The sequence below is a fragment of the Panulirus ornatus genome, chromosome 59, assembly GCF_036320965.1.
Source record: "Panulirus ornatus isolate Po-2019 chromosome 59, ASM3632096v1, whole genome shotgun sequence".
Lineage (NCBI taxonomy): Eukaryota > Metazoa > Arthropoda > Malacostraca > Decapoda > Palinuridae > Panulirus > Panulirus ornatus.
Genome location: NC_092282.1, coordinates 25,390,231 through 25,409,297, shown reverse-complemented (window position 1 = coordinate 25,409,297; position 19,067 = coordinate 25,390,231). Strand labels below are relative to the sequence as shown.

The following is a 19,067-nucleotide window of genomic DNA, read 5'->3' as shown; positions in this document are numbered from 1 at the left end:
CACCATCACAAACAGTTGAATTAGGATCCATTGGTTTGTTGTAGTTTGACTTAATTTGGAGCTCCCACAGTGCTCAGGAAGCTTACCATACTCACCATGTAGGACCACAGGTCAAGGAGTACTCTAATGTTATGTTTTTGTTTGTAGAGTGAATATAGGACAATTAAGGAGTACATATTTAGTATTTTCAGTGTGAAAGTTGTATTTTTGACATTAGGGATCCTCTGATATGTTGAACTGATGTTAGTAGTGTTGGAGAGATGGATGGTGTTTAGTACACAGACAGACAGACAAGAAAGTGTAAATCATGAATGTCTAGGAAGCTAGTTTCAGTTTGGTTTATGTCTGTTGAGGTAGATTGTAAGACTGAGTTCAGAGAGCATTTGCTTAGTACTTGCTGAGTCATTACAGTGTAGATATATGATATTCACAGTCATCAGTATTTTGATAATTTACATTGGGTAAAAAGATACTATCCAGTATTTTATGTGGGTGTAAATTTAAAGTTAAATGATTGCTTAAGTAGGGTTGGCAGATTTTCTGGTTTTTAAGAACAACTTTTTTTGGGGGGATGGTTGAATTGATGTTATGTATTAATTTTTTCCGGTTTCTAAAAGATAGAACAGTAAAAGGAGCCAAATGAGGAGTCCTCATCCTCCTCAAAGGCTCTGGCTGAGATGTCTGAATGTGAGTAGATGTAACCAAGATGAGAAAAGAGGATAGATAGGTAGTATATTTGAAGAAAGGAACCTGGAGGTTCTGTCTCGGAGAGAAACAAAGCTCAAGGGTAAAGGGGAAGAATGGTTTGGGGATGTTTTAGGGGTAAAGTCAGGGATTGGTGTGAGGGCAAAAGCTAAGGAAGGAGTAGCACTGCAAGAGGCAACAGGAGTTGTGGTAAAGTGTGAAAGAGTGTAAGGAAGTTAGTTCCAGACTGATTTGGGTAAAGATGAAAGTGGATTGCGAGAGATCAGTGATAATTATTGCTTTTGCACTTGACTATGAGAAGAAAGATGATGAGAGGCAAGTGTTTTGGGAGCTTATGAGAAGAAAGTAGGAGGAAGTGAAGTGTTTAAGATATATGGGAGTGGATTTGGCAGCGGATGGAACCATGGAAGTGGAAGTGAGTCATAGGATGGGGGAGGGGGAAAAGTTCTGGGAGCGTTGAAAGATGTGTGGAAGGCGAGAACATTATCTCGGAGAGCAAAAATTGGTTTGTTTGAAGGAATAGTGGTTCTGACAATGTTATATGGTTGCAAGGCATGGGCTATAGATAGAGTTGTGCAGAGGAGGGTGGGTGTGTTGGAAATGAGATGTTTAAGGACAATATGTGGTGTAAGGTGGTTTGATCGAGTAAGTAATGAAAGGTTAAGAGAGATGTGTGGTAATAAAAAGAGTGTGGTTGAGAGAGCAGAAGAGGGTGTTTTGAAATGGTTAGGTCACATAGAGAGAATGAGCGAGGAACGATTGACAAAGAGGATATATGTGTCGGAGGTGGAGGGAATGAGGAGAAGTGGGAGACCAAATTGGAGGTGGAAAGATGGAGTGAAAAAGATTTTGAGTGATCGGGTGAAAGGCGTGCAAGGAATAGAGTGAATTGGAATGATGTGGTATACCGGGGTCAACGTGCTGTCAGTGGATTGAACCAGGGCATGTGAAGCGTCCGGGGTAAACCATGGAAAATTCTGTGTGGCCTGGATGTGGAAAGGGAGCATTATACATGGTGCATAATACATGACAGCTAGAGACTGAGTGTGAACGAATGTGGCCTTTATTGTCTTTTCCTAGTGCTTCCTCGCGCACATGCGGGGGGAGGGGGTAGTCATTTCATGTGTGGTGAGGTGGCAACTGAAATGAATAAGGGCAGACAGTATGAATTATGTATATGTGTATATATGTACATGTCTGTATGTGTATATATATGTATACGTTGAGATGTATAGGTATGTATATTTGCATGTGTGGACATGTATGTATATACGTGTGTATGTGGGTGGGTTGGGCCATTCTTTCGTCTGTTTCCTTGCACTACCTTGCTAACGTGGGAGACAGCGACAAAGTGTAATAAATGAATATAGAATGAGAAGAAAGATGATGAGAGGCAAGTGTTTTGGGAGCTGCAGAATGAGTGCATCAGCAATTTTGATACAAGAGACCAGATATTAGTAATGTGTTTTTTAAATGCAAAGTGAGTAAAATGACAGTTGAGGGTATAACTGGGGGGCATGGACTATTCAGTAATTTCAATGGAAATGTGAACAGTTTTTGGAATTGTGAGCTGAAAAAGGACTGGTGATTAGGAATACCTGGTTTAAAAAGAGGCACATGCACAATTATTTATGGGTGAGTAGGAAAGATGGTAAGTGGGCATTTTGGGATTTCATACTAAATGATGTCCATGCAAAGGAAAGATTCTTAATTGTGAATATGCTGAGATGGGCAGTTGGTGGAATGTTTGATCATTATCTGGTGGAGGCAACTGTTAAGATTTATTGAGATTTTTGGAAAAGAGGAAACAATTTGGTTGAGAAGGGGTTGGTGAAAGTAAGTGAGCTTGGAAAAGAGATTTGTTCAAGGAGATACCAGGAGAGATTGAATATGTAATGACTAAAGGTGAGAGTATGTGAAGCTAGGAGAGTGGATGAGGAATGGGGTATATTTAGCGAAGCAGTGTCAGCACATGTAAGAAAAATGTTTGGTTGCTACAATGCCACTGGAGTCCACTAGTTATGGAGGTTCTATTGCCATGGCCTCCCCTTGAAGGAGTTCTAGTTGGGAACAAGTGTCAGAGATACAGATAGATAGATAGATAGTATATGGCTGTGTAGTGAGTCAACACTTCACTGGTTGTCAAGTTGTACTCTTCTGACCTAGCTCACTGTCTTTTCTTTCTGCCTCACCCACACATAGACTTCTGGCATTCTTTCTGCAAACATACGATCTCTCCTTGTCACTCATAACACTTGACAGCCCTTAACCACAGAGCTCATCTTCATAATGCTATATTTTCCTGTTGTGAGTGCCATGCCCCTACCTTGTGACAAAAAAGTTGGAGCAATAGATAGAAATAGTAGGTAGAAAAATTAGGCAGGAGCATTAGGTAGAAGTAGTAGGTTGGAGCATTAGGCAGGGACATTGGGTAAACACATTTGGTAGAAGTAGTAATTAGGAACCTCAGAAAACACTGCTCAAGAGTTGCCCTTTGCCAGTGGCCTATTAAAGGTGAGACACTCGAGGCTGAGAAGAGGCACTGGAATTCACTAATTATAGAGACTTTTGGCATGGCCACCCTCTTGAGGAAGTTCCAAATGGAATAGGCATCAGATATAGATAAACAGATAGATGTAGTGTGTGGCATGTGAAAGTTAGGTGTGTAAATGAGAGAGGATATTGAGTGGTGGGATAACAATGTGAAAAGAAAAGAAAAGAAGAAAGGTGTATGGATGATACTTACAGGAAAAGAATGCAAGTGAAGAAGTTATAGGTTAGAACATAAGGCAGGGACATTACAAATACATATTGGTACAAGTAGTCAGTAGAATGAGAGGTTTCTTGATGAAAAGTTTTTTTCCTGTCTTTGGATGATGTAACCTTACTAAAGGTGACTTTCTATTCACATTATAACTTCTTGTTGGCAGAGTATGGTGACACTATTATTGCTTAAACTTTTGGTTAAAGAAATTTTATTTACACATGCAAATGATATTCTGCCTAGATATATAAATAGTACACAAATGACACATAGATAACATGTAGATGATATATGTGTGCTGTGTGCTTTATGTATATACTGTAAAATCATGCTGGGAAATTAAGTTTAAAGTGTGTATGCATACGAAACCACCCTTGAAAAAAAAATATCACTGACAAACAGACTTCCTCAACTTTTTTCATTCAAGACCCCTGCCACACCACTATCAAAGAAAAGGAATACTATTTTCAGAGGCTTTTCCTAAATTAATTTAACCTAGTGAATGACAGCACTAGCAAAACATGCCACAGTCAAGGACTTTGGTGAAATGCAAAAAGTTGGAGAAAAAGTTTTTTGAAATGATCAGGGCTCCCAGGTTTTTATAGACCTGACTCTTAAAGGTATAATGGTTGTAGGAAGAGGAAAAGATGAAAAAAGGAAGAGAATTACACAGCTTAGATATTTGAAGGAAGAAGGAGGTATATATGATAACTTGACTGTGGAATAAGGAGCCATGAAATCATTTCAAACAAGTCCTGGTTGGTTTGCAAGCTTTAGGAAGTGCTATGATTACTACAGCATGAAGATGACTGGTGAGGCAGTTTCTGCTGAAAATATCCCAGGAACATTCAAGACATTATTGAGGAAAGCAGTTATTCTTATTTTTAACATGGATGAAACTGGATTATTTTGGAAGAGAATGCCTTTGAGAATGTATGTTTCTCTTGAAGAGAAGACTGCAGCGGGTTGCATAGTTTATTTTTTGTTTTTATGAACAGGAAAGTGATTGGTTCTCAGTGAATGTAGGTTTGCGGCAGGGGTGTGTGATGTCTCCATGGTTGTTTAATTTGTTTATGGATGGGGTTGTTAGGGAGGTGAATGCAAGAGTTTTGGAAAGAGGGGCAAGTATGCAGTCTGTTGGGGATGAGAGAGCTTGGGAAGTGAGTCAGTTGTTGTTCGCTGATGATACAGCGCTGGTGGCTGATTCATGTGAGAAACTGCAGAAGCTGGTGACTGAGTTTGGTAAAGTGTGTGAAAGAAGAAAGTTAAGAGTAAATGTGAATAAGAGCAAGGTTATTAGGTACAGTAGGGTTGAGGGTCAAGTCAATTGGGAGTTAAGTTTGAATGGAGAAAAACTGGAGGAAGTAAAGTGTTTTAGATATCTGGGAGTGGATCTGGCAGCGGATGGAACCATGGAAGCGGAAGTGAATCATTGGGTGGGGGAGGGGGCGAAAATCCTGGGAGCCTTGAAGAATGTGTGGAAGTCGAGAACATTATCTCAGAAAGCAAAAATGGGTATGTTTGAAGGAATAGTGGTTCCAACAATGTTGTATGGATGCGAGGCGTGGGCTATGGATAGAGTTGTGCGCAGGAGGGTGGATGTGCTGGAAATGAGATGTTTGAGGACAATATGTGGTGTGAGGTGGTTTGGTCGAGTAAGTAATGTAAGGGTAAATGAGATGTGTGGAAATAAAAAGAGCATGGTTGAGAGAGCAGAAGAGGGTGTTTTGAAATGGTTTGGGCACATGGAGAGAATGAGTGAGGAAAGATTGACCAAGAGGATATATGTGTCGGAGGTGGAGGGAACGAGGAGAAGTGGGAGACCAAATTAGAGGTGGAAAGATGGAGTGAAAAAGATTTTGAGTGATCAGGGCCTGAACATGCAGGAGGGTGAAAGGCGTGCAAGGAATAGAGTGAATTGGATCGATGTGGTATACCAGGGTCGACGTGCTGTCAATGGATTGAATCAGGGCATGTGAAGCATCTGGGGTAAACCATGGAAAGTTGTGTGGGGCCTGGATGTGGAAAGGGAGCTATGGTTTCGGGCATTATTACATGACACCTGGAGACTGAGTGTGAACGAATGGGGCCTTGCCTTTGTTGTCTTTTCCTAGCGCTACCTCACACACATGAGAGAGGAGGGGGATGTTATTCCATGTGTGGCGAGGTGGCGATGGGAATAAATAAAGGCAGACAGTATGAATTATGTACATGTGTATATATGTATATGTCTCTGTGTGTATATATATATGTGTACATTGAGATGTATAGGTATGTATATTTGCATGTGTGGACGTGTATGTATATACATGTGTATGGAGGTGGGTTGGGCCATTTCTTTTGTCTGTTTCCTTGCGCTACCTCGCAAATGCGGGAGACAGCGACAAAGCAAAATAATAATAATAATATTTTATGACTGAGTTTGGAAAAGTGTGTGGAAGAAGAAAGTTAAGAGTAAATGTGAATAAGAGCAAGGTTATTAGGTACAGTAGGGTTGAGGGTCAAGTCAATTGGGAGGTGAGTTTGAATGGAGAAAAACTGGAGGAAGTGAAGTGTTTTAGATATCTGGGAGTGGATCTGGCAGCGGATGGAACCATGGAAGCGGAAGTGGATCATAGGGTGGGGGAGGGGGCGAAAATCCTGGGGGCCTTGAAGAATGTGTGAAGTCGAGAACATTATCTCGGAAAGCAAAAATGGGTATGTTTGAAGGAATAGTGGTTCCAACAATGTTGTATGGTTGCGAGGCGTGGGCTATGGATAGAGTTGTGCGCAGGAGGATGGATGTGCTGGAAATGAGATGTTTGAGGACAATGTGTGGTGTGAGGTGGTTTGATCGAGTGAGTAACATAAGGGTAAGAGAGATGTGTGGAAATAAAAAGAGCGTGGTTGAGAGAGCAGAAGAGGGTGTTTTGAAGTGGTTTGGGCACATGGAGAGGATAAGTGAGGAAAGATTGACCAAGAGGATATATGTGTCGGAGGTGGAGGGAACAAGGAGAAGAGGGAGACCAAATTGGAGGTAGAAAGATGGAGTGAAAAAGATTTTGTGTGATCGGGGCCTGAACATGCAGGAGGGTGAAAGGAAGGCAAGGAATAGAGTGAATTGGAGCGATGTGGTATACCGGGGTTGACGTGCTGTCAGTGGATTGAAGCAGGGCATGTGAAGCGTCTGGGGTAAACCATGGAAAGCTGTGTAGGTATGTATATTTGCGTGTGTGGACGTATGTATATACATGTGTATGGGGGGTTGGGCCATTTCTTTCGTCTGTTTCCTTGCGCTACCTCGCAAACGCGGGAGACAGCGACAAAGTATAATAAAAATATAAATAAATATTTTATGAACAGATACATATACACTTTAAACTTAATTTCCTAGCATGATTTTACAGTACATACATAAAGCACACAGCACACATATATCATTTACAAGTAGTGGTGATGTGAGAAGGAGATGGAGTGAGTATTTTGAAGGGCTGTTGAATGTGTTTGATGATAGAGTGGCAGATATAGGGTGTTTTGGTCGAGGTGGTGTGTGAAGTGAGAGGGTCAGGGAGAATGACTTGGTAAACAGAGAAGAGGTAGTGAAAGCTTTTCGGGAGATGAAAGCCGGCAAGGCGGCGAGTTTGGATGGGTATTGCAGTGGAATTTATTAAAGAAGGGGGTGACTGTTGTTGACTGGTTGGTGAGGATATTCAGTGTATGTATGGGTCATGGTGAAGTGCCTGAGGATTGGCAGAATGCATGTATAGTGCCATTGTACAAAGGTAAAGGGGATAAAGGTGAGTGTTCAGATTACAGAGGGTATTGATTGAGAGGGTGAAAGCATGTACAGAACGTCAGATTGGGGAAGAGCAGTTTGATTTCAGTGGTAGAGGATGTGTGGATCACGTGTTTGTTTTGAAAAATGTATGTGAGAAACACTTAGAAAAACAAATGGATTTGTATGTGGCATTAATGGATCTGGAGAAGGCATGTGATAGAGTTCGTAGAGATGCTCTGTGGGAGGTATTAAGAGGATATGGTGTGGGGGGCAAGTTGCTAAAAGCAGTCAAGTTTTTATCGAGGATGTAAGGTATGTGCACGAGTAGGAAGAGAGGAAAGTGAGTGGTTCTCAGTGAATGTCGGTTTGTGGCAGGGGTGTGTGATGTCTCCATGGTTGTTTAATTTGTTTATGGATGGAGTTGTTAGGGAGGTGAATGCAAGAGTTTTAGAGAGAGGGGCAAGTAAGCAGTCTGTTGTGGATGAGAGGGCTTGGGAAGTGAGTCAGTTATAGTTTGCTGATGATACAGCACTGGTGGCTGATTCAGGTGAGAAACTGCAGAAGCTGGTGACTGAGTTTGGTAAAGTGTGTGAAAGAAGAAAGCTGAAAGTAAATGTGAATAAGAGCAAGGTTATTAGGTACAATAGGGTTGAGGGACAAGTCAATTGGGAGGCAAGGTTGAACGGAGAAAAACTGGAGGAAGTGAAGTGTTTTAGATATCCGTGAGTAAATTTAGCAGCGGATGGAACCATGGAAGTGGAAGTGAGTCTCAGGGTGGGGGAGGGGATGAAAGTTCTGTGAGCTTTGAAAAATGTGTGGAAGGCGAGAACATTACCTCGGAAAGCAAAGAATGAGTATGTTTGAAGGAATAGTGGTTCCAACAATGTTATATGGTTGCGAGGAGTGAGCTATAGATAGGGCTGTGCAGAGGAGGGTGGATGTGCTTTAAATGAGATGGATAGTGCTGTGCAGAGGAGGGTCGATGTGCTTTAAATGAGATGGATAGGGCTGTGCAGAGGAGGGTGGATGTGCTTTAAATGAGATGTTTGAGGACAATATGTGGTGTGAGGTGGTTTGATCGAGTAAGTAATAATAGGGTAAGAGAGATGTGTGGTAATAAAAAGAATGTGGTTGAGAGTACAGAAGAGTGTGTTTTGAATTGGTTTGGTCGCATGGAGAGAATGAGTGAGGAAAGACTGACAAAGAGGATATATGTGTCAGATGTGGAGGGAACAAGAAGTGGGAGACCAAATTGGAGGTGGAAGGATGGAGTGAAAAAGATTTTGAGGGATGGGGCCTGAACATGCAGGAGGGTGAAAGGCGTGCAAGGAATAGAGTGAAGTGGAATGATGTGGTTTACCATGGTCGACATGCTGTTAATTGATTGAACCAGGGCATGTGAAGCATCTGGGGTAAACCATGAAAAGTTTTGTGGGGCCTGGATGTGGAAAGGGAGCTGTGATTTCAGTGCATTATACATGACAGCTAGAGACAGTGTGAGTGAATGTGGCCTTTGTTGTCTTTTCCTAGCGCTACCTCGCGCATGTGCGGGGGGAGGGGGCTGTCATTTCATTTGTGGCGGGATGGCGACGGGAATGAATAAAGGCAGCAATTATGAATTATATACATGTGTATATATGTATATGTCTGTGTATGTATATATATGAATACATTGAAATGTATAGGTATGTATATATGCGTGTGTGGACATATGTATGTATGTGGGTTGGGCCATTATTTTGTCTGTTTCCTTGCGCTACCTCGCTAACGTGGAAGACAGCGACAAAGTATGATAAATGAATGAAATATATGTTTATATATTATTTTTTTTTATTATACTTTGTCGCTGTCTCCCGCGTTTGCGAGGTAGCGCAAGGAAACAGACGAAAGAAATGGCCCAACCCCCCCCCATACACATGCATATACATATGGCCACACACGCAAATATACATACCTACACAGCTTTCCATGATTTACCCCAGACGCTTCACATGCCTTGATTCAATCCACTGACAGCACGTCAACCCCGGTATACCACATCGCTCCAATTCACTCTATTCCTTGCCCTCCCTTCACCCTCCTGCATGTTCAGGCCCCGATCACACAAAATCTTTTTCACTCCATCTTTCCACCTCCAATTTGGTCTCCCTCTTCTCCTCGTTCCCTCCACCTCCGACACATATATCCTCTTGGTCAATCTTTCCTCACTCATTCTCTCCATGTGCCCAAACCACTTCAAAACACCCTCTTCTGCTCTCTCAACCACGCTCTTTTTATTTCCACACATCTCTCTTACCCTTACGTTACTCACTCGATCAAACCACCTCACACCACACATTGTCCTCAAACATCTCATTTCCAGCACATCCATCCTCCTGCGCACAACTCTATCCATAGCCCACGCCTCGCAACCATACAACATTGTTGGAACCACTATTCCTTCAAACATACCCATTTTTGCTTTCCGAGATAATGTTCTCGACTTCCACACATTCTTCAAGGCCCCCAGAATTTTCGCCCCCTCCCCCACCCTATGATCCACTTCCGCTTCCATGGTTCCATCCGCTGCCAGATCCACTCCCAGATATCTAAAACACTTCACTTCCTCCAGTTTTTCTCCATTCAAACTCACCTCCCAATTGACTTGACCCTCAACCCTACTGTACCTAATAACCTTGCTCTTATTGACATTTACTCTTAACTTTCTTCTTCCACACACTTTACCAAACTCAGTCACCAGCTTCTGCAGTTTCTCACATGAATCAGCCACCAGCGCTGTATCATCAGCGAACAACAACTGACTCACTTCCCAAGCTCTCTCATCCCCAACAGACTTCATACTTGCCCCTCTTTCCAAAACTCTTGCATTTACCTCCCTAACAACCCCATCCATAAACAAATTAAACAACCATGGAGACATCACACACCCCTGCCGCAAACCTACATTCACTGAGAACCAATCACTTTCCTCTCTTCCTACACGTACACATGCCTTACATCCTCGATAAAAACTTTTCACTGCTTCTAACAACTTTCCTCCCACACCATATATTCTTAATACCTTCCACAGAGCATCTCTATCAACTCTATCATATGCCTTCTCCAGATCCATAAATGCTACATACAAATCCATTTGCTTTTCTAAGTATTTCTCACATACATTCTTCAAAGCAAACACCTGATCCACACATCCTCTACCACTTCTGAAACCACACTGCTCTTCCCCAATCTGATGCTCTGTACATGCCTTCACCCTCTCAATCAATACCCTCCCATATAATTTACCAGGAATACTCAACAAACTTATACCTCTGTAATTTGAGCACTCACTCTTATCCCCTTTGCCTTTGTACAATGGCACTATGCACGCATTCCGCCAATCCTCAGGCACCCCACCATGAGTCATACATACATTAAATAACCTTACCAACCAGTCAACAATACAGTCACCCCTTTTTTAATAAATTCCACTGCAATACCATCCAAACCTGCTGCCTTGCCGGCTTTCATCTTCCGCAAAGCTTTCACTACCTCTTCTCTGTTTAACAAATCATTTTCCCTAACCCTCTCACTTTGCACACCACCTCGACCAAAACACCCTATATCTGCCACTCTATCATCAAACACATTCAACAAACCTTCAAAATACTCACTCCATCTCCTTCTCACATCACCACTACTTGTTATCACCTCCCCATTTGCACCCTTCACTGAAGTTCCCATTTGCTCCCTTGTCTTATGCACCTTATTTACCTCCTTCCAGAACATCTTTTTATTCTCCCTAAAATTTAATGATACTCTCTCACCCCAACTCTCATTTGCCCTTTTTTTCACCTCTTGCACCTTTCTCTTGACCTCCTGTCTCTTTCTTTTATACATCTCCCACTCAATTGCATTTTTTCCCTGCAAAAATCGTCCAAATGCCTCTCTCTTCTCTTTCACTAATACTCTTACTTCTTCATCCCACCACTCACTACCCTTTCTAATCAACCCACCTCCCACTCTTCTCATGCCACAAGCATCTTTTGCGCAATCCATCACTGATTCCCTAAATACATCCCATTCCTCCCCCACTCCCCTTACTTTCATTGTTTTCACCTTTTTCCATTCTGTACTCAGTCTCTCCTGGTACTTCCTCACACAGGTCTCCTTCCCAAGCTCACTTACTCTCACCACCCTCTTCACCCCAACATTCTCTCTTCTTTTCTGAAAACCCATACAAATCTTCACCTTAGCCTCCACAAGATAATGATCAGACATCCCTCCAGTTGCACCTCTCAGCACATTAACATCCAAAAGTCTCTCTTTCGCACGCCTGTCAATTAACACGTAATCCAATAACGCTCTTTGGCCATCTCTCCTACTTACATAAGTATACATATGTATATCTCGCTTTTTAAACCAGGTATTCCCAATCATCAGTCCTTTTTCAGCACATAAATCTACAAGCTCTTCACCATTTCCATTTACAACACTGAACACCCCATTTATACCAATTATTCCCTCAACTGCCACATTACTCACCTTTGCATTCAAATCACCCATCACTATAACCTGGTCTCGTGCATCAAAACCACTAAGACACTCATTCAGCTGCTCCCAAAACACTTGCCTCTCATGATCTTTCTTCTCATGCCCGGGTGCATATGCACCAATAATCACCCATCTCTCTCCATCAACTTTCAGTTTTACCCATATTAATCGAGAATTTACTTTCTTACATTCTATCACATACTCCCACAACTCCTGTTTCAGGAGTACTGCTACTCCTTCCCTTGCTCTTGTCCTCTCACTAACCCCTGACTTTACTCCCCAGACATTCCCAAACCACTCTTCCCCTTTACCCTTGAGCTTCGTTTCACTCAGACCCAAAACATCCAGGTTCCTTTCCTCAAACATACTACCTATCTCTCCTTTTTTCACATCTTGGTTACATCCACACACATTTAGGCACCCCACTCTGAGCCTTCGAGGAGGATGAGCACTCCCCGCGTGACTCCTATATATATATATATATATATATATATATATATATATATATATATATATATATATATATATATATGTATACATTGAAATGTATAGGTGTGTATATGTGCGTGTGGATATGTATGTATATACATGTGTATGTGATCGGTCGGGCCACTCTTTCATCTTTTTCCTTATGCCATCTTGCTAATGTGGGAGACAGCGACAAAGTATAATAAAAAATATAAATAACTATGAACAGAATTTATTGTATAGTATATATATTGTAGGGTTTTATTTTCCTTGGTACATTCATACTGGTTTTTCATAAGTATGGTGTTCAGTACTGTTTTGTCAATAACAAAACCCCATAATCTCCATTAATTTTTCTTTCTTTCATACTATTCGCCATTTCCCGCATTAGCGAGGTAGCGTTGAGAACAGAGGACTGGGCCATTGAGGGAATATCCTCACCTGGGCCCCTTCTCTGTTCCCTCTTTTGGAAAATTAAAAAAAAAAAAAAAAAAAAAAAAAAAAGTGAGAGGGGAGGATTTCCAGCCCCCCGCTCCCTCCCCTTTTAGTCGCCTTCTACGACACGCAGGGAATACGTGGGAAGTATTCTTTCTCCCCTATCCCCAGGGATTAATCTCCATTAATTACATTATTTTATTTACCTGACCATTTTTAATAATGTTCTGGAAGGAGGTAAATAAAGTGCGTAAGACAAGGGAGCAAATGGGAACTTCAGTGAAGGGCGCAAATGGGGAGGTGATAACAAGTAGTGGTGATGTGAGAAGGAGATGGAGTGAGTATTTTGAAGGTTTGTTGAATGTGTTTGATGATAGAGTGGCAGATATAGGGTGTTTTGGTCGAGGTGGTGTGCAAAGTGAGAGGGTTAGGGAAAATGATTTGTTAAACAGAGAAGAGGTAGTGAAAGCTTTGCGGAAGATGAAAGCCGGCAAGGCAGCAGGTTTGGATGGTATTGCAGTGGAATTTATTAAAAAAGGGGGTGACTTTATTGTTGACTGGTTGGTAAGGTTATTTAATGTATGTATGACTCATGGTGAGGTGCCTGAGGAATTGGCGAAATGCGTGCATAGTGCCATTGTACAAAGGCAAAGGGGATAAGAGTGAGTGCTCAAATTACAGAGGTATAAGTTTGTTGAGTATTCCTGGTAAATTATATGGGAGGGTATTGATTGAGAGGGTGAAGGCATGTACAGAGCATCAGATTGGGGAAGAGCAGTGTGGTTTCAGAAGTGGTAGAGGATGTGTGGATCAGGTGTTTGCTTTGAAGAATGTATGTGAGAAATACTTAGAAAAGCAAATGGATTTGTATGTAGCATTTATGGATCTGGAGAAGGCATATGATAGAGTTGATAGAGATGCTCTGTGGAAGGTATTAAGAATATATGGTGTGGGAGGAAAGTTGTTAGAAGCAGTGAAAAGTTTTTATCGAGGATGTAAGGCATGTGTACGTGTAGGAAGAGAGGAAAGTGATTGGTTCTCAGTGAATGTAGGTTTGCGGCAGGGGTGTGTGATGTCTCCATGGTTGTTTAATTTGTTTATGGATGGGGTTGTTAGGGAGGTAAATGCAAGAGTTTTGGAAAGAGGGGCAAGTATGAAGTCTGTTGGGGATGAGAGAGCTTGGGAAGTGAGTCAGTTGTTGTTCGCTGATGATACAGCGCTGGTGGCTGATTCATGTGAGAAACTGCAGAAGCTGGTGACTGAGTTTGGTAAAGTGTGTGGAAGAAGAAAGTTAAGAGTAAATGTGAATAAGAGCAAGGTTATTAGGTACAGTAGGGTTGAGGGTCAAGTCAATTGGGAGGTGAGTTTGAATGGAGAAAAACTGGAGGAAGTGAAGTGTTTTAGATATCTGGGAGTGGATCTGGCAGTGGATGGAACCATGGAAGCGGAAGTGGATAATAGGGTGGGGGAGGGGGCGAAAATTCTGGGGGCCTTGAAGAATGTGTGGAAGTCGAGAACATTATCTCGGAAAGCAAAAATGGGTATGTTTGAAGGAATAGTGGTTCCAACAATGTTGTATGGTTGCGAGGCGTGGGCTATGGATAGAGTTGTGCGCAGGAGGATGGATGTGCTGGAAATGAGATGTTTGAGGACAATGTGTGGTGTGAGGTGGTTTGATCGAGTGAGTAACGTAAGGGTAAGAGAGATGTGTGGAAATAAAAAGAGCGTGGTTGAGAGAGCAGAAGAGGGTGTTTTGAAGTGGTTTGGGCACATGGAGAGAATGAGTGAGGAAAGATTGTCCAAGAGGATATATGTGTCGGAGGTGGAGGGAACGAGGAGAAGAGGGAGACCAAATTGGAGGTGGAAAGATGGAGTGAAAAAGATTTTGTGTGATCGGGGCCTGAACATGCAGGAGGGTGAAAGGAGGGCTAGGAATAGAGTGAATTGGAGCGATGTGGTATACCGGGGTTGACGTGCTGTCATTGGATTGAATCAAGGCATGTGAAGCGTCTGGGGTAAACCATGGAAAGCTGTGTAGGTATGTATATTTGCGTGTGTGGACGTATGTATATACATGTGTATGGGGGGGGGTTGGGCCATTTCTTTCGTCTGTTTCCTTGCGCTGCCTCGCAAACGCGGGAGACAGCGACAAAGTATAATAAAAAAAAATAATAATATTTTTAATAATGTAAATATCGCATAAATTGAGAAGTTCCTTGTAGGCAATACCTTGTATCCGTGAGGCAGGAGCCTAGCATGATGTAAAACATTGCTTAATCTGCATTGGGTCCAACAGAGGGTTTTTAACCTGGCAGAAGGTTTAAAAGGACCTCCACTTTCTGTAGATAGAGTGAGGGAAGGTCTGTTTTTTCTTAACCAGAGAAGCACCAGGAGTTCTAAACCAAAGGCCCGATATCAAAAATTGGTCCGTTCATGAAAAAGAGATAATTCTACAGTTACTGTTTGTATTTCACATGGTAAGATCTCAACTCCTGCCTTTCTTAACAATGCATGTTGAGAAAACAGCCATTGTTCAAAAACGATGCTCGCAACACTAAATGCTGATATTACTTTTGACACACTGAGCACCTCTCAGGAATGAAGAAGCATTATAAACAAGTGCAACTCTCATGATACATATACTTAATATAGGATTCCTTGGCCTCAGTACAACCCATACAATGTGTGGTACAGTACTCTACACTTTGCGCTTCTCTGAAGAGGATGCCTGATGCAGTGAAATGCCATTGTCATCTGATTAGGTAAACAATGATCTGAAGGTTATAGAATGAAAAAAGAAAAACTCAGTAGATCATTTAACAGAAGAGGAAGCTGCTTAGGTATCACCTTGCTTGAAAGTGTGAGAATCCCAGTTAGTCACTAGTATCTAACTCATATAAGTCAGAGGATGTTCACCTTTTTTTTTTTATTTGGAATACAGAATTTCAGCTGCAGAAAAGAAATACATTGGGGAAAAAATCAGAATTAGCTCTTGATAACAGCTGATAGAACTGTTATAAGTGCTAACATTTGCTCTGCACCCATTTAGCTTTGATCAGCCAAGTCCTAGGTTTAACCTGAAGTCAAATGAGAAAACCTCAGTGGTGGAGATAAATCACACATATCTCAACTCTCTGGGTGGAAGTTCTTTCCTTGTAACTTAAGCCGTGACTGCTACTGTAGTTCACTGATTTAATGAGGTGTTAGATGGTTTTAAACTCTTTAATATCAGAGAGTTATTTTATTGTTCATGTGACAAACTGGCAAAAGAGAGAAATATGGAGGTTTTGAAGGATGAAAAACCATTCTCTGCCATAGGCAGAGCCCTTTGAGCATCCATTTATACTCCCAGTCCTTTCTTCTAACTAAATCCTGACATTAACAAGAAGAGGCACAGTTGCCAGTGGTCAGCTAATGATAGTTGTTGCTAACCACGTGGAGCTACTTCACCACTATGCCATGATGCAATGGGCCTGGGTAGGTCAAAGTATGTCCTTTTGTTGTGTATGATGGAGAAGGAAGTGATTCCTTAAGGATTCACCTTATTCTGCATGGCAGAATAGTGATTTAACAATCCAGACATCTCCTGAGCTCTGCTTTTGGTAGAGAAATAGTTTTTGACCCTTCAAAACCTACAATTTATCTATGCTTTGTTTGTTCAGAAGTGTTACATGTGTAATTTTGTCTTGACACTTTCCATTGCTCCTAGCATCGTACTTAATTCTTGGACATAAGTATTATTGATAAAGACAGACATAATATGGAAAATTATTAATTGCTGGATCTTTTTGCAGGGGAAGAATACTCTACACAGAGATGTATGATATGTTAAGAAACATGGAACCCCCTTTAGGATTTGGTAACAAGTGCCCATACCGGTTAGCTTACAAGAAGCTTATACGAATGAATATGCCACTAGATGATGAAGGAAAGGTGAGTTGTTATTGTTTGATCTTAGTTTATAGTTCCCTATCTGACCATATGCACTTCAACTTCAAGTCAGTTTGCAGGTACCATATATGTGGAGTAGGTATCACACAACTCATTTTTCATGCTTATTTTCATAATGAATGTTGGGAAATTTTTTAGTTTGATATACTTATTTCATCCATTTTTGTAATTTTTCCTTTGCTTTTTCTGGTTTTTTTTATCATTAAAGCAGTTTGTTCTTTACGTGTTCACTTTGCTCCTTTCTGAGAGGAATATTAGCATATAAGAGAGCACTTGAACTCTTTTTCGTACCCTTGAAGACACACCCTTTTTGACTACAGGTTGAACCTTTTTCCAGTTTCAACAAAAATAATCTAATACAATTTAGAATAAGGCTTTCATGCATTGGATGAGGAAGTAAAGTTTATAATGAAGCATCAGAGAGAGGGCATGTGATTGGGAGATGTGCTGGAGAAAGTGGCAGGAGTTTAAAAGGAAGTGCAGGGACTGAAAAAGAGGGCAGATGAGAATTAGGGAAAGAGAATATCAGCAGACTTCAGGGAGAATAAGAAAACTGTAGGAAGAAGGTTTATAGTGTGAGATGAACAAGAGAACAAATGGGAGCAGCAATGAAGGGAGCTGATTGGGAAGTGGTTACAGGTAAGGAAGAGGTGAAGAGGAGATGGAGCTAGCATTTTGAGGGGCTGTTGAATGTGTTAACCATTGGGTAGCAAATGTAGGTGTTTAGGTCGGGAAGTATATGAAGAAAGTATGATGGTAAGTGGTTTGGTGAAGAGGGAAGAGTTGGTGAAAGCAGTGTCTGTGATGAAGTGTGGCAAGGTAGCTGAAGTGAATGGGATTGCAGTTGAATTTTTAGACCAAATATTATTGTTCACTTATGATGGAGATAGTAAATGTCTAGCAGTATGTTACAGTCGCAGAAGTTAGGTGCCAGGATTTGCCACTTTAGTTAACTTGTGGTAATGAGAGTGGACTGATGCAACTTTTGCTCTCTGCCCTTGTTTTTAGTGATATTTTTGCCATTTCTGTTATGGATGATATTTCTTTCTCTACTAATAATTATTTACTACGGGTTTAAAGGTGTCTCAGAAAGATAAAGCTTGTATTCTTGCTTGGAAGCTAGAAAATGTCTACAAGTGAGATTTTAAGACATACTGGCAGGGCTGAGTTCACCATCCAGACAAACGTTTTTGTCCTAACATCATCTGTCTCCAAAAATCTGGTTCTGGTTAACCTAGAAAGTCCAGTTTTGTGACAGATAACCTGATGATGTGTGAGCCATTGAAAAAAAAGATTAATTACAGCTGTTGGAGTGTCTGATCACTTCATGGTGAAGGCTAGGATGAAAATTTTGGAGGTTTTAGAAAGAATTACATAGAGGAAATGATATGGGTGGAAAGAGGATGGTGAAAGTGAGTGAGCATGGCAAAGAGGCTTGTGGAAGAAGATACCATGAGAGATTATGAAATAATTGGCAAAATGTGTGAGTAAATGAAACTAGGGGTGTGGTTGAGGATTGGGAAGTGTTTAGGGAAGCAGTGCTTACATATGCAAGATAAGGATGTGGTACATGGATGGAAGGGTGTGGGCAAATGAGAAAAAGGAGTGAGTTGTGGGATGGGATGAGGAAGTAAAGTTTATAATGAAGCATAAGAGAGAGGGCATGTGATTGGGAGATGTACTGGAGAAAGTGGCAGGAGTTTAAAAGGAACTGCAAGGACTGAAAAAGAGGGCAGATGAGAATTAGGGAGAGAGAGTATCAGCAGACTTCAGGGAGAGTAAGAAAAGTGCAGGAAGGAGGTTTATAGTGTGAGATGAGCAAGAGAACAAATGGGAGCAGCAATGAAGAGAGCTGATTGGGAAGTGGTTACAGGTAAGGAAGAGGTGAAGAGATGGAGCTAGCATTCTGAGGGGCTGTTGAATGTGTTAACCATTGGGTAGCGAATGTAGGTGTTTAGGTCGGGAGGTATGTGAAGAAAGTATGATGGCAAGTGGTTTGGTGAAGAGGGAAGAGTTGGTGAAAGCAGTGTCTGTGATGAAGTGTGGCAAGGTGGCTGAAGTGAATGGGATTGCAGTTGAATTTTTCAGTATAGGAGTCAACTGTTTTGTTCATTTGGTTAGTTAGAATTTTTGATGTATGAATGGCTCATGGTGAGGTGCCTGAGGATTGGTAGAATGCCTGTGTAATGCCATTGTATTAAGGCAATGGAATGAAACAGTGAATGTTCAAATTAGAGAGGTATTGAATGTGTCTTATAAGTTATATAGGAGTGGTGATTGACAGGGCAGTGGCATGTACTGAGCATCAGATTGGGAGGAACCATGTAACTTCAGGAGTGATAGAGGATGTGTGGATGAGGTGTATGCTTTGAAGGATCTGTGTGAGAAATATTTTGAGAAATAGAAGGACTTCATTTGGGCAGTTATGGATCCAATCTCCATCTCCAGTTTGGT

General features: G+C 41.5%; 1 protein-coding gene across 4 annotated transcripts in view; it reads left to right on the top strand.

Annotated features, from left to right (window-relative positions):
• Nucleotides 1-19,067, top strand: part of cac (calcium voltage-gated channel subunit cacophony) — a 1,845,957-nt gene that overhangs the window by 1,651,061 nt on the left and 175,829 nt on the right. For all 4 annotated transcript variants that reach the window (XM_071696567.1, XM_071696568.1, XM_071696569.1 and 1 more), the window contains one exon: nt 16,457-16,595. In XM_071696567.1, coding sequence (XP_071552668.1) covers nt 16,457-16,595 — 139 coding nt within the window. The remainder of the gene's footprint in view (nt 1-16,456; nt 16,596-19,067) is intronic.